Source organism: Podarcis vaucheri, assembly GCF_965113315.1.
Source record: "Podarcis vaucheri genome assembly, chromosome: 9".
Taxonomy (NCBI): Eukaryota; Metazoa; Chordata; class Lepidosauria; order Squamata; family Lacertidae; genus Podarcis; species Podarcis vaucheri.
Genome location: NC_138767.1, coordinates 79,477,417 through 79,500,940, shown reverse-complemented (window position 1 = coordinate 79,500,940; position 23,524 = coordinate 79,477,417). Strand labels below are relative to the sequence as shown.

At 42.2% G+C, this 23,524-nt stretch overlaps 1 protein-coding gene across 1 annotated transcript; it reads right to left on the bottom strand.

Annotated features, from left to right (window-relative positions):
- Window positions 1-241: 241 nt before the first annotated feature.
- Window positions 242-12,119, bottom strand: HS3ST1 (heparan sulfate-glucosamine 3-sulfotransferase 1). Its single transcript, XM_082238449.1, has 2 exons — window positions 11,991-12,119; window positions 242-1,482 (listed from the first exon to the last, which is right to left on the bottom strand). The coding sequence occupies exon 2, from the start codon at window positions 1,366-1,368 to the stop codon at window positions 442-444; it is 927 nt and encodes a 308-aa protein (XP_082094575.1). The 5' UTR covers window positions 1,369-1,482; window positions 11,991-12,119; the 3' UTR covers window positions 242-441.
- Window positions 12,120-23,524: the final 11,405 nt, after the last annotated feature.

Here is a 23,524-nt window from a genome sequence, read left to right as displayed (position 1 = left end):
TGATACTACTACAGTAAAATGATTTTTTTGTAAGATTGGTTAAAAATTTTTCTAAATTACTGTGATACCACCCTAATGAAGATCACATGAAGTGTCATTGAGACCTTGGAGTTGGGGAAATGGGAAGAAGATATTGCATTTCAGAATGTATGTATTTTATATCCACATAATCTCAAGATACTTTCTTTCATGAAATAGGTTTTTTTCTCATATAGACATAAATACAGTGTTAACTATGAAAAACATTACAAAAAGTGTTTCTGTTTAATTTAACAAGTAGAAAAATATTACTAGCTTACATGGCAATTATGACTCTAATATTGTACAGAAGTAATTCATAGATTTTACAAATAAATTATATCGTCAATGCCCTCCTTTTCTAAATGTGCCCTGGAGCATTTAGGCACACCAGATGCTTGTCTCTATAACTTAGGACCACACTCAATGCCAGTCAAATGTTCTGCCAACAAGCTCAAAGAATTTCTGATTAGGTTCACGAAAATATCCGTGTAGCTTTTCAAGTAAGATTGGATCTACTTTGGGGTGTGCTCTTCCTTTCGACTCATGTAAACACCTATCCCTGCCACTGTCCCTTAAGCAGTAAAAGCCTTTTGTTTTATTGAAGTAAAAGTTTGAAGCATTTATCTGAGGCGAGAGATTTAGAAACCTTTCTACTTTGACTATCTCCGGGAAAGGATCTTTGATTAACTTATCCCCATCAACAATGTGAATGTGATCCAGAGGAAAGTATTTCAGCCAGTTTTGCATGTGAAAATAATACAAGCTCCTGTTTATCGCTTTGTAGTTTATGTTGAGTTCACCATCCTTAACCAGGAATTCTTCAATGGAGGGATATAGCTTATGTTTTTGCATGTGATTAAAAAACACTTGCGTATAGTCCGATAGCACTCTCTCTGTTGGGTCTCGTAAGATAAGGAGCAACCGGATAAGTTTGTTCATTCTATAAACTCTTTCAGGCACTTTTGGTGAAGTGAAATATGCTGGAGTTTTCTCCACTGTTATCTGGTGTGGGTATGAGAATGGCATTTGGCTCACATACCATTGCAATCCATTTGAGTAATGCTCTTCCCAGTCAAAGAAGTGGACTTCGCTTTCTGCTGCTGCCATATCCGGATGGAGGCTTAGCATCTCTAGTAAAGCTCTTGTTCCACCTTTCCGTACTCCAATGATGATAGTTTGTGGAAGCCGCTGGAGTGTCCCATTGAGGTGGAAGCTCTCTTTGAGGTCACCTTTCCTAAAGGGCTCTTTCTGAGTAGCAGCCTCAGCTTTAAAACTGGCAGCGGGCCTGGAAGGAACTGCCTGAGGTTGAACAAAAAGCAGTGCTGCTCCCAGCAGAAAAACAGCCATGACAAAGGTCCAGTCTTCTCTTGCACTACCAGCAAACAGGACATGAAGAGAACATCACTAGGAAGCTGAGGTCCTCTTTTTCCGCAAAAATGTATTTCTTAAGCAGATTATTCACTAGGAACATAAAAGAAAAGAAAAAAGCAGGTTATAAATGTCAGTTCAAATATTGCACCTGTGCTCAGTATTATTTTTACTTGAGCATAAGAACTAAGAGGTTTTCTCTAACTTACTTGCACTTATGAACATTCAACCACCCCGGGAGAAATATATGGTATTTACTACACATTTAGAATATCATAATTTCCATTTCAGGTCTTTCGTGAGGATCACAGCTACAAGGAGCAAATCTGCTCTGTGCCTGTATTCTCACAAACATTTAATATGAACACAAGTACAAGGTGAACACAAGTAGCTTGTCTATTGTATCTTTGGGTCTTTGGGAACCCAAATGGAAAATATAACATGCAGAGGGATAGCCATGTTAATCTGCTGCACGAAACACAACTAAGAGTATTGTTATATATTTAGAAGTAAAACATTTCCAGAAGTATTGGACATGGGGAAAATGGATCCCTACCAACTTTCATTAAAAAAATGAATTTTTTGGGGAAAAGAAGTCACTTGAAAGCTTATGTTGTGGTGGCCATAACCACAAGGCAACACAATCTCTTGGTGCTTTCAGCAGCAGCACTGCTGAAACCCAGCACTGCCAGATACGCACTTCCATGTTTTCAGGATTTTCAAATGACTGGAGAAACACTGGTCATGCTGAGAAAACCGTGTGCCCAGTACTAGAGGTCACTACGTCTCAATACAATGCATCTTTAAATAACTACTGCATTGTTAACAAACTGCTTGTGCCCATCTTCATATTCCGTTCAAAAGCCACTGGCAGTTTTACTAGATGTTAACATCTAGAGCAGTAATTCTGCTGCTTCAGAAATGATATATGAATCTACAGTATATGTAAGGCTATGTATAAAGGTGCTTAACAAGCATTTAAGAAATCAAGATTAACATGACTCTCTTCATTAAGGACAAGCGAGAGATAGGATGGAGAAAATGCCCCATGCAATGAATGGATACCCAGGGAAGGTAGCATGGAATGTATTTTTGTGAGTTCTTCAATACACTCCCATAAGGGATTCCACACAGTAAAGTGTCAGAGCAGTGGAACTGAGCATTTGTGTAAATGGAAAATTCCTAAGAAAGCCCAGCACAATCACATTTGACTTTAAAAGATGAAACCTCTAAGAAGAACAACAATGAAGTAAATACGTAGCTGAAAGGGAAAGTCAAGGGGGTCAAAATGCTTACAAGATAGTTAAAAATCAGAAAAATGAAGCTTGGCTAGAACGCATACCACAGAGATGTAGGAAAGGTACTATCAACCTGAAGAGAATGCAAGCATAGTTAACAAGCTGAGTCAACAAGGCTAAAAAAAAGGTATTAAGACTTTCCTGAGAACGCGGAACCTTTCCCCAAATGAGGAGTTCAAAAAAGAAACACAAACTCTGGCAAAACAAATGTTAAGAAAATAAGAAAAGCCACGCTGGATCAGACTAGAGGCCTTTCTGGTCTAGCATTCCTGCAGTGGACGACCAGATGCTTAAGGGAAGTCCATCAGCAGAACACGAGCACAACATGAGCACAACAGCATCCGCCCCACTCACGTTCTCCAGCAATGGGTACTCTGGTGAATGTTGGTCAGGTCGGGCTGGATGAAAGGAACTACTTCACATAGCATAAGCACATAATTAAACTATAAAGGTTTCTTGTGGAAAGCTATTGAAAATGCCACTGATATGTGCTTGCATATGATGCTGATTGGGATGTTCAGAAAAAGCATACACAGAACAGTCCATTAATATTTTAAATATGATTATGGTTTTTAAGAGATCAAAAACATTCTTAAATATTCCTTTAACCTTTGCCACACTTTTTCTCGAACTCTCATTCTCTCATTTTTCCCCATTGCAGAGACAATTGTGCAAAACACCTGCACATCTAACAAAAATTTGCTTCCTCAGCTTTGCATAATATCAACAGGCATTTCACATACAGAAATCTTGACAAAATAAAAAGGGGATCATGGCAAAAACTATGATTATACACAAAACTGCATCGCCTTTGGGGTGGCAAGGCTCAAGAATTAATTACACAAATTTATGGCCATGATATCTCTATGAAACCCCCAGATTCAGTGGCAGTAATGCTAGCTAGTAATACCAGCTTCTGGGAAGCAAAAGCAGGACAAGAGCAAATGCCTTCAATCTTGGCCCACTTCTAGGTTTCCAGCAGGCATCCAGGAAGCAGGATGCTGGATCCAGCAGGCCTCTTCTGAGGACACAGCAGTTTCCCTTTTCCTCATGAGAATGAAGAGCAGTCACCCTTCTGGGAAAACTGAACGATGCAAGTCAGGAGTATTGTTTAGGATTTTTCAGTAAATGCTTGCCCTGATCACTTTTGTCTTTTCTTTTTTCAAGGGGAGCAGATTTTATCAATTGCAACCCATGCCCTCTTACCACACAGAGACCATGCACGCTTCCTACCAAGCAGAGCCCCATTCTGGATCTGCTTCTGTGCAATGAAACCCAGGAAGGGGCTTTTGATATGCAAAATCCAGTACATGAATATAATCCAATCCAATCCTTTCAAAATGTACAGAGCAAAATCAGTTTAAAAATGATGTGCTTAACTGGGTTGTAAATCATGTCAGTGTTGTGGATCATATTTGTTTAGGCTCTTTCAAATGGAGACAGATACCAGCTTCATTTATACTGCTTATCAGTTTCAAAACCAGTACTTGAAATGAACCAATTCATGGAATTAATTCAATAATTTCTGAACAGCATCTCAAAGTAGTTCCTATCATTTTTGCATGAAATGAATCTGAATTAAGTTCCTTTTGCAATGGAACTTCATGTGATTTTTAATTCGTGTGTGTGTTTCATCATCACACTTAGTTCTGGTGTTAACTTGGGCAGAAAATGCAATTGGGTAGAAAAATGTACTTTAAGGTATCACATATGTCTTTGTGAATGCAACTGTGGTGTCCACATTCAGACAATGCAGTGGTGCAATAAGATTACTACTCCATCAAACAGAACTGAGTATTGTTCATTGTACTGTATATTAAACCCCAGTGACATCATCAGGAATGCAGATCAATGCTCCGCAAGAAGTGGTTACAGGAAACCAGAAAGAGAGCCTTCTTGGTAGTGGTCCCTGTGAAAAACCCTCCCATCATGGATCAAGGAAATATACTATTTGCCTTTTAAAAGACATTTGAAGGCAGCTCTATATAGGGAGGCTTTAATGTTTGATGTTTTATTAAGTTTTTATATCCATTGGAAGTCGCCCAGAGTGGCTAGAGCAACCCAGTCATATGGAAGGGTACAGTTGTTGTTGTTGTTGATTGCCTGAATAATGTAGGAAAGCAGTAGTAGCAAGACTGTCCTGGTGCCTCAGTAAGCGCTGTCCGATCCTGAACAGACATTTGGCTTAACTACAATTTGGCTTAACTGGGTTATTGGTATGTGTGCCAAACTAGTTTGTTCTATTTAATTCAAATATTAACTTTCTTCCTATGCAAGAAAATATATACAAATGCCAGCTGTTTGTGCAACTGCTAGGACATGATAAACAAGATATATGCAAAATATAGCTTATTTGTTTCCTATATAATTACAAGTTACTGTAAATTATGGTATTTTTATTGGGACCCATTTAGAAATGCAGATTCTTGTAAATTATTATCTTCTCAAGGAATAAAATAGAACAAACAACTAGCAGATTTTGTTTGGTATGACATGTTTTATTCAGAAATCCATACTTTCTATATTTAAAACATTCAAGAGAACACTTCGGAATTGGACTATTTGTGGTTTCAAAACCCTGCCAGCAGAAAAATAGAACTTGCAGTACAACCAACACAAAAAGTACTTTCAGAGAGAACTGCTCTTGAAATGAACAGTAGGAGACATTGGGTTGCATCCAACAATGCTGTTCCACTCATACAACACACTTCCACTTGCACAATGGAATTTCCCCTTCCTCTCCTCCTGCCATGCACCTCCAAATGTGTTTCACAGCACTGGGGACGCTCTGGAAGAGATTTGGGGTGTGTGCACTGGGAAACTCAAGAAGGGGAAGTTGTATTGCATGAGCCAAACTCCACTTCTGCAATGATGGATACAACCCAATCATTTCGAGAATCAAGAGTATTTTATCCGACAGCTTTTTTTCCAGTTGTACCCATGAGAAGGCTAATTAGTTAGGAAGGAACTCCCTGGTTGCTGTAAGTGTATAAGTTAAGAGAATAAGAAGAGACCAGCTCAATCTGGCCCAGAGGCCATCAGTCCTAACAGCCTGTATCCCATGGTGGCCAACCATATACTTCTAAGATCATAGAATCATAGAGTTGGAAGAGACCACAAGGGCCATCAAGTCCAACCCCCTGCTAGCAGGAAGGGCACAAAGGCAAGAGATGTGGAAACAGTCTCCACGAAAAGCAATTAGACTTATTTCTAGAAGTTCTGAAGGCAAATCTGTGTTTGTCACTAAGGACTGCTGCACATGTTACATTATAGGTGCATAAGATGTTTGACATATTTATAACATCATTTATGCAATGCGTTTTTTTTACAAGGCAGCTTACAGAAAACCATAAAATAGTGTAATACAACAAACTATCAAGGCAGGATAAAATACAGAAAAGTTAGCACATTTATTATTCATATCCTACTTTTCCCATTCTATTTTGATTGGATACTTGCCTCCCCTCCATTTCAGCAGCAAAGGACAACAATAAAGTAAAGAAGTCAACACTTTCAGAGACTGAGGATCAGTACAGTATTGTCAGTACAGTACAGGATCTTCCATTTTTACAGGGCATTTTGCAGTCACCAATGAGAGGTTTAATATGATGGTGAATTTGTAGAAATCCTGTGAATTCAATGGGATCAATTTTAATTCTGCTAGATCTGGCTTTTACCTAGACCCCATGGAAAAGCATCGTGTGTCTGAACTTTCTGTCCTTTTTGGGGTGTGGGGAAGGCAGTTGGGAAGAGAGGAGTAACCAGGAGATTGGTGGTCATGGCACTTCCCTCAAAATTCCAGATATTCCTTTGGGTCCAAAAAAGTTGGTGATCTAGGACTAGGTTGCTTTTTGAACTTGAAATAGAACCTAGAAACAAAGTAGTAGTGAATGAAGCTGGTGTAAATTAGTGTAGTGTGCCAACAGCCTGGACCTTGATAACATCCTGGTGTGAACATGACCAACAATGAGCTGGTTCAGATGCAGTGGCGTAGCGTGGGGGGTGCAGGGGGGGCCAGCCGCACCGGGCACAACATCTGGGGGTTAGGGTTAGGGTGCGCAAATCCACGGGTTAGGGGGCGCAAATTACTTGCCTTGCCCCAGGCGCTGACAACCCACGCTACGCCACTGTTCAAATGTAACACCAAATCATGGGTTAGGGACATGTGCATGAGCCTGATTTCCAGTGCTCGTTGTAGGGCAGGACAATCCATTGCTTGCTAATTCACTTGAAACAGCAAACTGTGCTTTGCCTCAAATAAGGAAAGGAAGTAGGGAATGACTGTACTCAAAGGGAGATGGGCACAGCCAGGCTCATGTAAAATTAAGTTTTGATTTTGCATTTGAGTCACCTCAGTGTACAATACAGGGCAGAAAGCCAGGATTAGCCACATATTGTCAACTTTCTATATGGTTGCAAATCCAGATTTGCTGCTGCTAAAGTCTGAAACAGCCTTGGCTATTTACTATTTGAGGAGTTTCACAAGTCCCAGCACTGACATTTTATGGCTGCCCTAAGGAAAAACACACTTAAGATCAGAATGTCCCTATGTTGTTTTAGCACAGCCTCCCAACAGCTATGGTCACATCTGCAATGGTACATAAGACATATCCTATGCAGAAGTACCATTAAGAGCCTACATTTATTAAATGCTCTTATATGCAAGATTCCAATCATGCCATCTTTTACATTTTATACAGTTTACATTTTTTAGCCCATTAAGAATAACTCTGGGATATTGCAGTATGCTCTTGACTTCAGTACTGCCAAAGTCCCAAAATACAGGCTTTCCTTAGCTTCTCATCTCAACAATATTTTTTCAAAAACATGGCTTTCCCCCTCCACTCAACTTATACGTTTTATCCTAAGCGTTCTTTTAATTTTTTTTTACAGAAAGATCCAATCATATTTGTGAACGAGAACCAAGTTGTGAAGTACAACATTAACATTTTAATCATAAATATATGTGTGAAAGGCATCTCCCTGAATTAACTGGAACTTAGTGAAGGCAAATTGACAGTGGGCGGCAGAGAGAGCCGGGAGGGCGAAGGGGAGCCGGGGGGAGCAGCGCTGCTCCCCGAGCCGAGCCCGGGGGGAAACTTCGGCGTCGTTGCGCCGGGTGTTGGAAGCGGAGGCTGGCGGGGGCCCCTCACCTGCAAAACCTGGTCGCCTCTCATATATTTCGTGCACTGCATTCATCGCCCGCTTTCTCCTCCAAGGAGCTCCCGGGGGCGCGCGTGGTTCTCCCCGTGTTATCCTCGCAACAACAGCCCTGTGAGGTGGGTCAGGCGAGTGGCCCAAGGGAGCACCCAGGGATTGTCCTGGCCAGGTGGGGTGATTTGAACCCTGCTCTCTGCCCGGTCTTCGTCCTCATTTAGCCCCCACATGTGCATGACTGTGCATGACTGAGGTTTTCCCCCCTCGTTTGGCTATGGTGTGAGTCTGTGCTGTTAATTAATGGGGTTCTGCCTTCGGAGAAGATGAGCCAGCCCTCAAGGAGGTGATTATGTAATTTGCTAGCAATTCATGTCCCTCCCGGCGTGACGCTGCGCGCTGACGTCACGGGGCTGTAATGGTGGTGTGCCTCAAGATTTTTTTTCATGAAACAAGTGTGCCTTTGCCCAAAAAAGGTTGGGAAACACTGGTGTAAGGGAAATGTTTTCAGAATAAGTCTTGCATCTTAATGTGTTTCAGCATAGGTTGGTATTACCCATTTTGCATTTCAGTCCTATACATATTTCCCTGCCCATGCGTAGGTTACAAAATTCTATGAATATCAACATTCTTTGGAGGAAATGTTTCTTAATGTCCCCTTACTGGATCATATGTGTTATGTATGGTGTAGACCTAGCTGAATAACTTTATGTGAAGAACAGATGCCATTTACAATCTACTGAAGGGGGAACTGGGGCCACTGAGGGAAAAAGCACCATTCAGACTTTTCCTCCTTGGTTTATTACAATTATCGTTATTAGATGCAAATATTATATTTCAGTGCTCTTATTTTTCCTTTTTTTTCCTCCTCCAATATATGAGTGGATTGACCTATATGAGGAATGTGAAAAGGGAAGTGTCACAAGAATAAAAGGGAAATTCTGCAACATTTTGATAGGAAAGTGCTGGCCTTGGTAACCGTTAATCAAAGAATCACTGAAGATTCCACCTAAACATTAGGAAGAACTTCCTGACAGTAAGAGCTGTTTGACAGTGGAATTTGCTGCCAAGGAGTGTGGTGGAGTCTCCTACTTTGGAGGTCTTTAAGCAGAGGCTTGACAACCATATGTCAGGAGTGCTCTGATGGTGTTTCCTGCTTGGCAGGGGGTTGGACTCGATGGCCCTTGTGGTCTCTTCCAACTCTATGATTCTATGATTCTATGATTCTATGATTCTATGTCTGTGGGACAGACTAAGGGCAGAAGAGCTCTCATCTAAAGTTTGTTTGAAATGAATTATCAGCTCCACGCAGCTCCTTTGGAAACCAGGGAAGTGTTCTGAGATTATCAGCGCTCCTCCTTTCCTCCCCATATAATCTCACTACACCTGCTGCTATTACCTCTGTGAGAAAAGACACAGAGAGCATTAGTTTAAAAGAGCTGGTGTAATGCTGTGGTTAGTGTGCCAAACTGGATCATGAAGCTCGTTTGGGCCAGTCACCATCGCTTAGGCTACCCCACAGGGTTGTTGTAAAGGTAAACTGAAAGAACAATGTACACTACCCTGAGGTCATTGGAGGGAGGATAGAAATGTAATAAATAAAATGAAAAAAGACAAAAAGGTGATACATCCTTGGAGCCATTTTTAAAAGTTAGCAAATAATGTTGTTTCTTTAAAAAACAAAACAAACAAATAGAAGTTTTTCTTCTTCATAGAGAAAAATAGCACACTAGCTATATTAAAACAAGGACCTCACAAATATTGCACACATTGACATATAATAAGGGTGCCTGTTACAGAGTCAGACTACTGACCCATCGAAACTTGCACTACTGCAGTGACTCTCAGATTCCTAGCACCCAAACCCAAAATCCTTTAACCATAAGTTTACACATCTTCTATGTGTAAAATAGCACTCTGCTGTAGTTGGTGGATTTACACATAAGAGAAACACAGGGTTCCCAAATCTATCTGTCTCTTAGTGTCAATGTGGGCACCTCTGCAGAGGAGAATTCATGAACACCTGGTTGTGGTTAAGAGAACGTAACGCAAGAATAACGTGCAAAAAATGTCACCCAGACTGAAGAGCAGATAAAGGGTACTTCAGCACTATCCAATGCCCAGTATCAGCAGTATGGTGGCTGACAAAATAATACATAAAAATGCTTCTCAGACTTTGTTTTGTTTGAAAGGCTAGAACAGATGATGTTATGCAAATACTGTTGTTAACATCACATATCATCATCAGGAGAATGATGCTAGAGATGGTGGTAACATATTAGTTAGGGTGATCCCAGATTATCTGACATTCTATTCATTATGGATGTTAAAATGGAGCTAGAGGCCAGGATTTTTACTGTTTGTCTGCCATTACAATAATGCCTTAACTGGACCTAAAGCAAGTTGAAATTATATCCTGTTACACAGCTGCATCATAGAGTTTAAATTCATATCTGAACAAACTCTCATATGTGGATACATAACATGGGGACATAGTGAAAGCTAAGCCAAACTGAATTTAAGAAAAGATATGCTGAAAGACTCAATCTTTGGCTACTGAGACAACAGGTTTGTCATGTTGCATTTCTGTATAACAATTTTTGGTGCTGTATTCATCTGCTTGTGAAAAGATGAGTGTGAAATTCACCTTCTGTCATCTTCAGAATACTGTGTTCTCTCATGAAGGCAATGAAGAAAACCACCAGCATATGCTTAGGATGGATTTGCAGCATGGAGACTGCCAAACATAACAGGACTAAGACAGCAGTATCACCAAGCAAGTTCATGGACTAAGGAAGAGCTCCTTTGGGAACTCTTAAGACAGAACCCAGCCACCTTAAAAGGGCCCTGGCTGGGTCATAGATCTGAGGCATACATCTGAAAAACACCCAAAGTATAGCATTTCTGAATTCATTCTCACTCACATAGACTACTACCTTCCAGTGTGTGGGAATGTGAATGTATCTGTCCATACCTGTGGCCCGAAAGAATGGACTCCTGCTTGAAAAGCTCGTAATTGCACAACTAATTCATTAAGTTGATAGTTGCTCGCTAAGGCGGCACCACACTCTCTTTTTCTTGCGACTACAGTCCAACTCAGCTATTTTTCAAATATTCTGATACGCATAGGCTGTTTCTCTTTACAAGGGATAAAGGACAGAGCTTCCTTTTTGACACAAAGAAATATCTAAGTGGCTGTCCGCTGCCACTACACACCACCTGAACATCTAAGAAAGGACTCCAAACTTGCTGCTAAGGGACAATGGCTGCAATCCTAACCCCATTTACCTGGGAGAAAAACACCCACCCACCCACCCCGATAGTTATAGGACTTATTTCTGAGTACAAATGGTTAGGATTATGCTGCAAGCTGGGAATCAGAAAGTTCTCCAATTCTAACCTTACCTCTGCCAAAAACTCACCATCAGGCAAACCACCCTCGTTTCAGAGTTTCAGCAATATTGATTTACCCGGCAGGGATCGCAATTAGAGCGTTTCTGTGGGGCATTCGGAAGGTTCTAAGACTGCTGTGCAAATGCCAGGGATTTTTCAGAGTTCCGGAGAAGGCGGTTTGGTGGCAATTTCAGTCTCATACACCTGTCCAACGCGACCAGCTCTCTCTTGTGAACCTGTTACGGAGCGAGTCTCGCTCTCCCCTCTAGCATCATCGGGCTCCCTTATAGCCCTTACAACGGGGGCGGGGGGGGGGGTCAAGCGGGGGAGAGATCGGGGCCGGGGAAAACCCCCCGCGGGCCAGAGGAAGCCGCGAGAGCGCGCCCCGCAGCAGCAGCAGTCCAGTCTGGCGCGCGCCCAGCCGAGCCCGCAGGTGCTCTGGCGAAAAGTGATCTCCGCAGAGTCGCCGCCCGCGGGTCTCCTCCGAGCTCTCCCGGCTGGTGTTCGGCAAAAACCAAAGCCGGCTCTTCCCCCCACAAGTCGCGCCTTATTCCCTCACAGCAGACAGCCCGGCACTCCTGCCCCGCCTCAGGCTGCCCTTCGTGGTATTTGGGGAGGGGGGGGCGAGGTTCAGGGAGTTGTTAACGTCTCCGTACCGCATCCCTCCCCGCCAGCCTTCACCTCCCCTTCGCCGTGTGTTCCCCGCTCCCCTCACGGAGCCCGCTAGCTGGGGCGAACTTCGCCGAGTCCCCTTACCTGGGGCAGGAAGCAAGAGGCGCGCCCCGTCCCGCGTGTCGGGCTCCGGCGAGCTGAGCGTCCGCGCAGCTCCTTCTGTGCCATCGGCTCCCGGACTCGCGCGAGAAGCGAAGCGGCTGCTTGTGTGTGTTGCGCGCCCGCGCGCGCGACCGGCCAGGTAGGCGAAAGCGAGCCGGGCGCGTCGGCAGCGAGAGCCCCAGTGCCAGGCGGGCAGGGCGGGCGAGCTCCTCCCGGAGGGGCGGGACCAGGCAGGCTGGGCTGGCGCGGCGCGTCGAGGGAGGCGGCAGGGGGGGAGGCGGAGGAGGCGCTCGGGGGGCCGGCGAGCGCCCGCTGCTGCCCGCCTCGTCCGGCTCCCGGCGCCGGCTGCTCCTGGCGGTGTGGGGCGCCGCTTCCGGAAGGGGCGGGAGGGGCCGGGGGAGATGGGACGGGCTGAGGTGAAGCCTCTCCTCCTCCGGCATAAACCCCAAGGCCGGCTCCCGGCTCCAGGCCTGGTTCGGTCTAGAGAAGCGTCCTTCAGCCCGCTTCATGGCAAACCCAGGTGTGCAGCACGGCTCCTTCTCTCCCCCTCAGAAGCGGGTCCGCCCAGCCCCAGGTGCGGGACACGAATCCCCGAAGAAGCCTTGGCAGGAACTGAGAAGCAGCTGAAGGCTCCCTTAGCTGGCGCTGCACCAGCTCTTCCGTGGCAGCCTTGCCATCTCAGCTCACCTTAGTTCAGACCTAGGTGCCCCATGCCAAGCTCTCCTCAGGGCCCTTTGACTGCTTCAGTCACTTGCATCCGTGTCCTCCTGGCTTGTAAGATCTAGCAAAGAGGAGAGAAGAAGACTAGCTGCATCGAGGAGACCATTAGTCCCTCTTGAACAGATCGAATGTTTCCCAGCCACATGAGAGAGGTGGTGGGGACACCACTTCCCTTAAAATAAGCCTTCTTTGGATTGGGATGATCTTTAAAATTCTAGGCTGGTTCCCACATGCCTCCTTTCTGGGCAAGGTTCTGGAGGAGCCAGTCACATCCAAATGCTCTTGGATGGAACTGATCTTCTGGATCAGTTACAGGTAGGATTCAGAGCTGCCTACAAGCAGGGGTGCTGGGGGGCCTGTTGGTCATAGAGCCTCAAGTCTGGAGTTCCGCAGAGTTCATGAAACCACTGAGTGGGGGCACCCACAGTTTTGAAGTGTGTTGTCATTAGTATGCTGAGAACATACAACTCTCTCCTTTCCATTGCAAGTAGGTTTGGCATAGGATGTGCTCAGCCATGAGCTGTAGACAACAAACCTTAAGGAGAGAGCTTAACCATGAGCCTGAATTCAGATGACACACTAAGCCAATCCTTGGCTTAGCTCAGCACAGCGCAGGCGTGAAAATGACATGGTGGTGGAGGAAAGCAAAGGATTTACAAGCTAATCTCCTGCAGGGGTCAGCAAACTTTTTCAGCAGGGGGCCAGTCCACTGTCCCTCAGACCTTGGGTGGGGCTGGACTATATTTTGGAGGGGGGGGGGGGAAAGGAACAAATTCCCAGAGATGCATTTTAAATAAAAGGACACATTCTACTCCTGTAAAAACTTGCTGGTTCCCGGACCCTCCACGGGCTGGATTTAGAAGGCGATTGGGCCGGATCCGGCCTCCGGGCCTTAGTTTACCTACCCATGTCCTGGAGCCTATGTATTTTCATGGTCCCAGTAAGCCATAGTTTGACTTACCATGTCTGTTGAATAGCATTCCTTGTCAGTTAAAGCCATCATGTGAAAGCCACTTACTAGCATCTGTTTACGCTCAGATCCATTTTTGGAAACTATGCTTTCTGCCATCAGGAATATCAGCAGCTCTTATTCCTACTGAATCCAGGTGGCCAACAATTAAGGCAAGAGTGGATTGCACTCAGTTAAAGTATATTTTAAAAGTTGCTTCTTTTATACCTGTTGAGACTCAATACATTGTTATTGTTTTCTATCCATAGCAACTGTTGTAAAGTTGCAGACCTAAACATGCTTATCTGGAAAAGATTTCAGTTGAAAACAGTATGTTCTCCTTTTTATAACAAATGTGTTTAGGATTGAGGTGCAAATGAGGAAAGTATGATGAATAAAACCTGGCAAGCAGTTAAGGGGGGCAGCATAAACAAATATCCAGAGACAGTTGTTATTTTTCCAAATCTGGGCTTGCTTCAATTATACAGCATTTAAAAATGGCATGTTCCTGAACTATATTTGTTCCATTTCCTGACAATATAGTTTTAGGTACAACTGAGGAAAGTGTCAAGTTCACGATTTCTCTTCAACTGTTGTGTTGAAACTGACTGAAATTTATGTCTGCCAAGTGTGTTTTCGTGATTGAACTCCTTGATGTGAATCTTGAGTTGTCTTGAAAACAAGGGCAAACTTTGTGGTTTTAGAGAAGAGATCTGGGCCTACAACCTTATAACAAAAAATATGTAATATTTTACCCAATATTTTAGGTTATTGAAAACATGCGACACATACATTTTTGTGCAAAATTTTTAAAATTCAAGCTTAATAGAAACAAAACTAGTGGGAAAATTCTCCTTTTGGTGCTGAATAAAAAATTTGCTGATTACAACTAGAGTAAAAGTATTATAACTGAGAAGAAAAGATCTCTGTCTTGTTTACCCTATCAGTTTGAAAAAGCAGTATCAGTAAGTGTATGCATATCCACATAGACCTTTTAAGATCACTTAGATTAGGGATGGGGACCCTCATCTAACTAGGAGCCCAGATATTTATCTCTTCTATGCCAGATTGGGCCCAGATTTGGTCCAGATTTGATAGATGAGGCCTCGCACCTGTCAATCACCCGGCATCACATTGATGTCAGGTGATGATCATTGGGACATTGGGGCACTATGTAGGGCTTGCAAAGAGCCACGTGTGTCACTTTGAAGCACCATACTGCTTAATAAAGCTTTAAAATATTAAGTGAAGTAGGAATACTTCTAAACAAATAAAGATTCTGACTAGATTCAATCTGCATCATATCACGTATTCTTCATGGTGTTAACATTAATAATGAATGAACACCAACTTTTGAACCATATAAAGGATTTTTATAAAGCAGCACCCTTTGAAATTTCTTCTTTGGGATCCAAATTACCTGATATTGTTCCAACACTGCACATTTCTGATTTTTATTTCTGGTTTTCATCTAACCTGCTGCTCTTATACTGTTTGCCACCTGCATTTCTTTCAGCTTGCATTCCTCTGCCCTCAAGGCATTACTGATGTATTCTAATAGATGTGCACATTGAGTAAATCAGAGTGTAAAATGGAAGCCTCGTGCCCTCACATCAAGATTTCATTTTGCGCTGCTTTATACAATGCACATATGTGCTGTTACATATAGGTACCTTTTTAGTTTTGTGAAATCAGATCAGATGTAGAAGCCTTCATGAGTTCTACTGTCAGCACACATTGGGTTCATCATGGCTCTCTCTCCTTCTTTCACGCCCCACCCAAATTCCACTCACACATTTACTCATCAATTACACAAGACGTCAGCTGAAAACTCTGGAAAACAGGTTTTTATTAAACAGCCACCGCCACCACCCCATTCCACATGGAAAACTAATTTAGAAATTGATAGGAATTTTAACAGCAGATTAAAATGTGGCATCAAGGTGGTCCACTGTTAATTTTTTTAAAAAATAAAACATTCTTCTAGGAAAAGCCTGAAACAGCTCTTTAGGTACTTACCATAAGACGTAGTGACACATAACAGACACAAAAATCCCTGTATCACAATTAATTCTATAAATAAAAGATTAATCAGTAATTATCCTGATACTTTCAATTCAGTAATCATTTGAGGTAGTTTAAGGGAAACAGGGGACACAGGTGGCGCTGTGGGTAAAACCTCAGTGCCTAGGACTTGCCGATCGTATGGTCGGTGGTTCGAATCCCCACGGCGGGGTGAGCTCCCGTCGTTCGGTCCCAGCTCCTGCCCACCTACCAGTTCGAAAGCCCCCTTAAGTGCAAGTAGATAAATAGGTACCGCTTTATAGCAGGAAGGTAAAAGGCGTTTCCGTGTGCTGCGCTGGTGCTGGCTCGCCAGAGCAGCGATGTCACGCTGGCCACATGACCCGGAGGTGTCTTCGGACAGCGCTGGCCCCCGGCCTCTTAAGCGAGATGGGCGCGCAACCCCAGAGTCAGACACGACTGGCCCGTACGGGCAGGGGTGCCTTTACCTTTACCTTTAAGGGAAACAGATGTACGGAGTTGCTGGACTGAATCGAGTGAACAAGAAATGAATTATTGCTGTAGTTGTTACAGCACAGGAATGTAGTGTTGTTCCTATATTTGCAGCATAAGTAAAATGATTTATACGTAGTCAACAAATTACATGGCAGACAAAGGTCATGAGAAATAGATCAGTGCAATAATACAAAAGTCTTAAAAGTTTACCCCTGTATGATAACAGGAGTACTAGGATACATAAGGAGATGTTGGCAGTGTTCTTTCCAGTGCAGTGCAATAGCTTCTTTATCTTTCAGAAGTGTGGTACCATCTGCTGAGCGTAGGGGGCATATGCCATGATTTGACCCATAGATGGTCCTCTCACAAATTCCACAAAAACAAGTTAGAGATGAGCTTGCAGTATCTCCAAATCTGGGAAAGTTATGTACAGCTGTTAACTAAATGAAAAACAACAAAGCCAGTGGACCTGATGGGATACCTGCCGAAATCTTCAAAGTGGGTGGAACTGAACTTACACAACAACTTCACAAGCTCATTGAAAAAATTTGGGAAAGAGAAGTGATCCCATCAGACTTTAGGGATGCCAAAATTATCAATCTCTTTTTAAAAAAAAGGTGACAGAACTGATTGCAGAAACTATCAAGGCATCTCTCTATTAGCTGCGGCCGGCAAAATATTTGCAAGGATCTTCGCAAACCATCTCTTAACAATATCCGAGGTGACCCTTCCTGAATACCAATATGGTTTTCAGCCTTCTAGGGGGACAGTGGACATGATTTTCACCACTCGACAGCTTCAGGAAAAATGCAGAAAGCAAAACCAGCCCCTGTATATGGCGTTTATCGACCTGACTAAGGCTTTCGACACTGTAAATCATAATGCCCTGTGGACTGTCCTTCTGAAAATTGGCTGCCCAGATAAATTTGTAAACATCATTCGGCTCCTCCATGATAATTCGACAGCAACAATCGCAGATAACAGTGGCTCTCAAAGTGAACCATTCACAGTAGGATCAGGTGTTATTGCCCCAACTCTATTCATTATTTTCATTGTCTTGATCCTATACTTTGTTGAAGGAAAACTTCCCACTGGGATAGAAATCATATATCAAACAGATGGAAAGCTCTTCAATCTGAGCAGGCTGAAAGCAAAGAGTAAAGTTACCATAGCTTCCGTCATAGAGCTTCAGTATGCTGACGACAATATAGTGTGTGCACGCTCTGAGGATGACCTCCAAACTATCCTAAATATCTTCACAGAAGCTTATAAAAAACTTGGCCTGTCGCTCAACGTCCAAAAAACCAAAGTGCTGCACCAACAAGTACAAAATAATACCTCTGCAGCACCACAAATCCAACTCAGTGGTGTAATGTTGGAAAATGTCAATCACTTCTCCTACCTAGGCAGTTGTGGAAAGCCACAAGGGCCAACATTGATGCTGAAATCAAGCATCTCTTGAGCTCTGAAAGTGTGGCTTTCTCCTGATTGAAGTGCAGAGTGTTTGAGGACCGGGACATTCACAGGGAATCCAAAATGCTTGTTTACAAAGCTATTGTACTACCAACCTTACTGTATGCTTGTGAAACATGGACCACTTACAAACACCATCTCCAACTTCTCAAAAGATTCCATCAATGGTGTTTCCGAAAAATCTTACACATCATTTGGGAAGACAGGTAAGTTAATATCAGTGTACTGGATGAAGCAAAGATCACCAGTGTTGAAGCAATGATTCTTCAACATCAACTTCGTTGGACTGGTCATGTCGTGCAGATGCCTGATTATCGTCTCCCAAAGCAGCTACTCTATTCCAAACTTAAAAATGAAAAGCGTAATGCTGTTGCTCAACAAAAGAGGTTTAAAGACTGTCTCAAGCCAAATCTTAAAAAATGTAGTATAAACACCGACAACTGGGAAACAGTGGCCTGCGAGCGCTCCAGTTGGAGAACAGCCGTTACCAAAGATGTCATGGACTTTGAAGACACTCAAACTCAGAACGCAAGGGAGAAATGTGCTAAGAGGAAGGCACATTTGGCAAATCCACACCGTGATCAACTCCTGCCCGGGAACCAATGGCCCCACTGTGGAAAGACGTGTGGGTCCATAACTGGCCTCCACAGTCACTTATGGACTCATTGTTAAAATCGTGTTTATGGAAGACAATCTTACTCGGCTACAAGTGATCACAGAAGAAGAAGAAGAAGAAGAAGAAGAAGAAGAAGAAGAAGAAGAAGAAGAAGAAGACTAGGATACATAATAAAGAAAAGCTTTAATTCAGCTTAAATCTCTATTTTTTTGCAGCAATTTGCAGCAATTTTATCTAAGGAATGCATGCAGGCATTAGTATTACTCAAGAGAAAACAAACAATTCCTGCAAGTTTAACAATACTCCCACTGCTTTATATTAGTAAACAAAGAACTGGAATATGAGAAAATGTCAAATGCAAATAGGATTGCCCTTGGATTTGTTTTATTCCTTCTCATTTAAATTTTAAAAAGATGAGAGAAAGTTATACAGCCAATACGGCACAATTTCATTTTGCAATAATAATAATAATTGCAAAGGCAAAAATTTGCAAAGGCCTCATAATATTTTGCATAATTAACTTAATCAATGCCAACATTGATTGTTTTAGTAGAACTTCATCCTATGTGTTGTGGGGAACCTCCTTTTATAAGTAGAAAGGGATTGTGATTTGCTTGTCATCCCAAAATTGTTTGAACCATTTCTAACCTAATTCAGACCTAGTACAAGTGCACATTCTCTGACATGTTCAAATAGCTCAGGTTAATTTTTCAGATCTGTCATATCCCAGCTTATCTGAGTTTCTGTAGTTGTGCTCAGGCATTAAAAGAAAGCGTGAAGACAGGTAGACGGGTGTGCATGTTGGCTCCACACCCTATCCTTCATTGGAAAGAAAGGTATGAAGTGGTCTTGTAAGTCCATTCAGTTGAATGTCCTTGGACGTTTCCCTGCAGTTGCAAATCCTTGCATTATCGAGCTTCCTGATTGTTCGAAGGCTTGTAAATTCATTCAGCTGAATGTGCTAACAAGCACCCCTTAGGTTTTCCTCCTCGGTGCAACAAGGTCCAAAGTCGAGCAGTGTTGGAGATGGGGGCATCATATGTGCCTGAGTGTCCCATGTCTTCATGTACTCACATGCTCTTTGAACACCTGAACAGGGCTAGTATCTGATTTGTATTTTTTTTAGTATTTGACACAAGCAGTTCAAGCTTCCACAGTTAGCTGAGAAGTATCTCTTTATCCTAAGTCACGTGTGTTTGAACTACATTTACAAAACCACATTGGACTCAAGAGATAATTTCTCATCAAGCATTCTACTTCTTGAAGTTAGAATTTGTTTCCAATACCTCTTAGCTTTTTTACATTTTCACCAGCATTCATCACATCCCCCTCCCACTTAAATGGTTTTGCTATAATTTTAACAGTGCCTAGAGTCATATTAACAGTTTTATTTTAAAGACATAGCAGCTGTATACATGTTTCTCTGTTTCCACATACATTGCCACATTTCTGTTTATGTATCTGTGTGAAAATCTCTCTTCCATTTTGTGATGTATCCTTAATGTTCAATAAAATATAATAGATCTGTGACTACATTGATTTTTTACTATGATTTGTTCTAACTGGGCCAGTGGCTGCAGAAATGGCGTTTTGGGAAGTACTCTAAAAGAACAATCGGAGACTGTCCATCTCTTACTCAACTTCTGTATAGCAGAACACCACTTTGCATCCAGTGTCTACGCTAACAAAATTCCTGCTTATTAAAACATGGGAGAGATCTGCCCAGCCTTATTGCAGCAGGAATTTTAAAAAGGAAATTAATTATTTTCCTGAGCTATGTCTCTCCCATACAGTGGTACCTCGGGTTAAGTACTTAATTCGATCTGGAGGTCTGTACTTAACCTGAAACTGTTCTTAACCTGAAGCACCACTTCAGCTAATGGGGCCTCCTGCTGCTGCTGCGCCGCCGGAGCACAATTTCTATTCTCATCCTGAAGCAAAGTTCTTAACCTGAAGCACTATTTCTGGGTTAGTGGAGTCTGTAGCCTGAAGCGTCTGTAACCCGAGGTACCACTGTATAATCAAAATTACTAGTAGACTCATACTCCCTGTCATCACCTTTTGTCTTCTGTTTTAGAATGAAACTAGAGGAGTGGGGAATTCCCTCAAGGACTATCTTTTTCCTGGAAAGGGAAGAAGGTAAGAATTAGAACAGCAGAAGAGCAAGAAAAGTTCTTAAACGATCACGGGGAGGACCTCCGGAAAGGGGTAGGAGCCTGGCCACCTCCTTCATTTGGCTTTAACCCGGTTCCACCTCCAGTCAAAGACGATAAAGGAGAAGCCCCTACCGGCTAATAAATTGATCCAGGATGTCTCTACAGCTTCTCAGCTGGAATATTAATGGCGCAAATTCCCCTGAAAAAAGGAAAAAGATTTTTCACATATTGAGAAAAGAACAATTAGATGTCATTTGCCTTCAAGAAACTCATGTGTCTAGGCTCCACAGGAGAGTATTAATCAATAAGAGACTAGGCCAAGAATTTATTTCATCTGACAAAGTTTAAAAAAGAGGAGTAGTGATTTATGCAAAAGAGAGCCTAGCACCTAAGTTGGTGTTTAAAGACGAATTTGGAAGAATTTTGGCAATTGAAATACAAGCACAAGGAGAAAAATTTTTGATAGTAGGAATCTATGCACCAAATGACGGGAAATCGGAATTTTACAAGAAGCTGCATGAGACAATGCTGGACCATATTGACTATTCCAACATCATCTTGATGGAAGACATGAATGGGGTTGTCTCCACTTACATGGACAAGTCACAAAACCAAAATTTGACCAAAGATGGCAGACTCCCAAAGACTTTCTTTGAACTTACAGACAATATGGACTTGACTGATATCTGGAGAACAAAGAACCCTTTAGGTAAAGAGGGAACATTCTTTTCTGAGACCCACCTATCTTGGACAAGAATCGACCAAATCTGGATATCTAGAGGACTGGCACCTAAGACAAAAAAAATAGAGATCTGCCCTAAAACCTGCTCCAACCATAATGCTTTGAAAATGGACTTGAGACTTACACCAGCTGGATCCTTCAGATGGAGAATGAATGACTATTTATTTAGAGATCAGGAGATTGTGAAGCAGGCCCAAAAAACGCTGAAAGATTATTTTGAAATAAATTTGAATACTTCGGTGGAAAAGAGAATAATCTGGGACGCGAGTAAAGCTGTTATGAGAGGGTTTCTGATACAACAGAATTCTATCAAGAAAAAACTTCGGAATGGTAAAAAAGATAAGATCTTGGAGAAGATAAGAGACGGAGAGAAAAAATTGAGACTAAACCCAAAATCAAAAGAGGTTTTAAGAGAAATAAAATTCCATCAAGCACAATACGCGAAACAAATAAATCAAGAAGTTGAATGGAAAATTAAACAGATGAAGCAAAGATCATTTGAATCGGCAAATAAATGTGGGAAGCTGCTGGCATGGCAGCTGAAAAAGAGACAAAAATTGAACTTTGTTACCAATCTCGAGGTCGAAGGAGAATGTATCCAGAAACCAGAAGAAATTAGAAAGTGTTTCCAGAGATATTTTAAAAAACTGTTTACCCAAGGGCACCAAGTAGAGACTGAGATAAACCAATTCTTAAAAAGTCATGGCCTGCAAAAACTAACACAAGATAAACAAACAGCCCTGAACTATAAAATAACACAACAGGAAATTGAAAGTGCCATTCAGAATATGCAACTAGGCAAATCCCCAGGTCCAGATGGGCTTACCTCCAAGTATTATAAGACACTGAAGGAATACTTGGTTCAGCCACTAATGGAGGTATGTAATCAAATTATGGAAGGGAAGGGGGCACCAGAATCGTGGAAAGAGGCATTCATCACTTTGATACCAAAATTGGAATCTGAAAAGACCCAACTTAAGAACTACCGTCCCATCTCACTCCTAAATGTGGATTACAAAATTTTTGCTGATATTCTGGCAAATAGACTGAAAAAAGTCTTAAATGAAGTAATACATAAAGACCAAGCAGGCTTTCTCCCGGGCAGGCACTTGTCTGACAACACCAGGAATATTGTCGACGTTTTGGAGTTATTACAGACAAATATGAACACAAAAGCAGCTTTGATTTTTATAGACGCAGAGAAGGCCTTTGATAATGTATCTTGGAAATTTATGAAGAAAAATTTGGAAGGAATGGGAGTGGGAAGGGCGTTCCAAAATGGTATTGAAGCAATTTATTCAGAACAAAAAGCTAAATTGATAGTAAACAATGTGGTGACAGAGGAGTTTAAAATTGAAAAAGGGACACGACAGGGATGCCCCCTATCACCCTTGTTATTTATTTCTGTCCTGGAGGTGCTGCTGAACTTGATTAGGAAGGACCAACAGGTGGAAGGAATACAGGTCGGAGAAAAACAATATAAATTGAAGGCCTTTGCAGATGATTTGGTTTTGACAGTACAGGAGCCAGAAACCAGTACAAAAAGAGCCTTAGAGTTAATTTCTGAATTTGGTCGGGTGGCGGGATTTAAGCTGAACAAACAAAAAACCAAGGTTTTGGCAAAAAATATGACTTCTTCAGAAGTAGATGGGTTTCAGAAGGAAACAGAATTAAACGTGGTAACAAAAGTGAAATACCTGGGGGTTAACTTGACTGGAAGAAATTTAAATTTGTTTAAAGACAATTATGAAAAATGTTGGTCTGAAATTAAAAGGGACTTAGAAATTTGGTCAAGATTGAAACTTTCTTTGTCGGGAAGGATTGCAGCAGTCAAAATGAATGTATTGCCAAGAATGTTATTCTTGTTTCAAACCCTCCAGATCGTGGACAGAGTGGAATGCTTTGGAAAGTGGCAGAAGGATATTGCGAAGTTTGTCTGGCAGGGCAAAAAGCCCCGAATAAAATTTAAGATATTAACAGATGCAAAGGAAAGAGGGGGATTTGCCCTGCCGGACTTAAGATTGTATTATGAAGCTGCATCCTTCTGCTGGATGAAGGATTGGTTTCTGTTAGAAAACACAGATGTCCTAGATCTGGAAGGGCACAGCAACGCTTTTGGGTGGCATGCTTATTTGTGGTACGACAAGGCAAAGTCTCATAAATTGTTTAAAAACCATATTGTCAGGAAAGCTCTATTCATTGTCTGGACTAAATACAAGGACTTACTTGAAAATAAGACCCCGAGGTGGCTATCACCGACGGAGGCCAAGGCCATTAAACTACGTAACATGGAGAGTGGCTGGGCAAAATATTGTGAGTTAATAGAAAGAGTTGGTGATACTT

Coding starts and splice junctions, on each gene's coding strand:
- HS3ST1 (XM_082238449.1), bottom strand. CDS start 1,368: ATGGCTGTTTTTCTGCTGGGAGCAGCACTGCTTTTTGTTCAACCTCAG.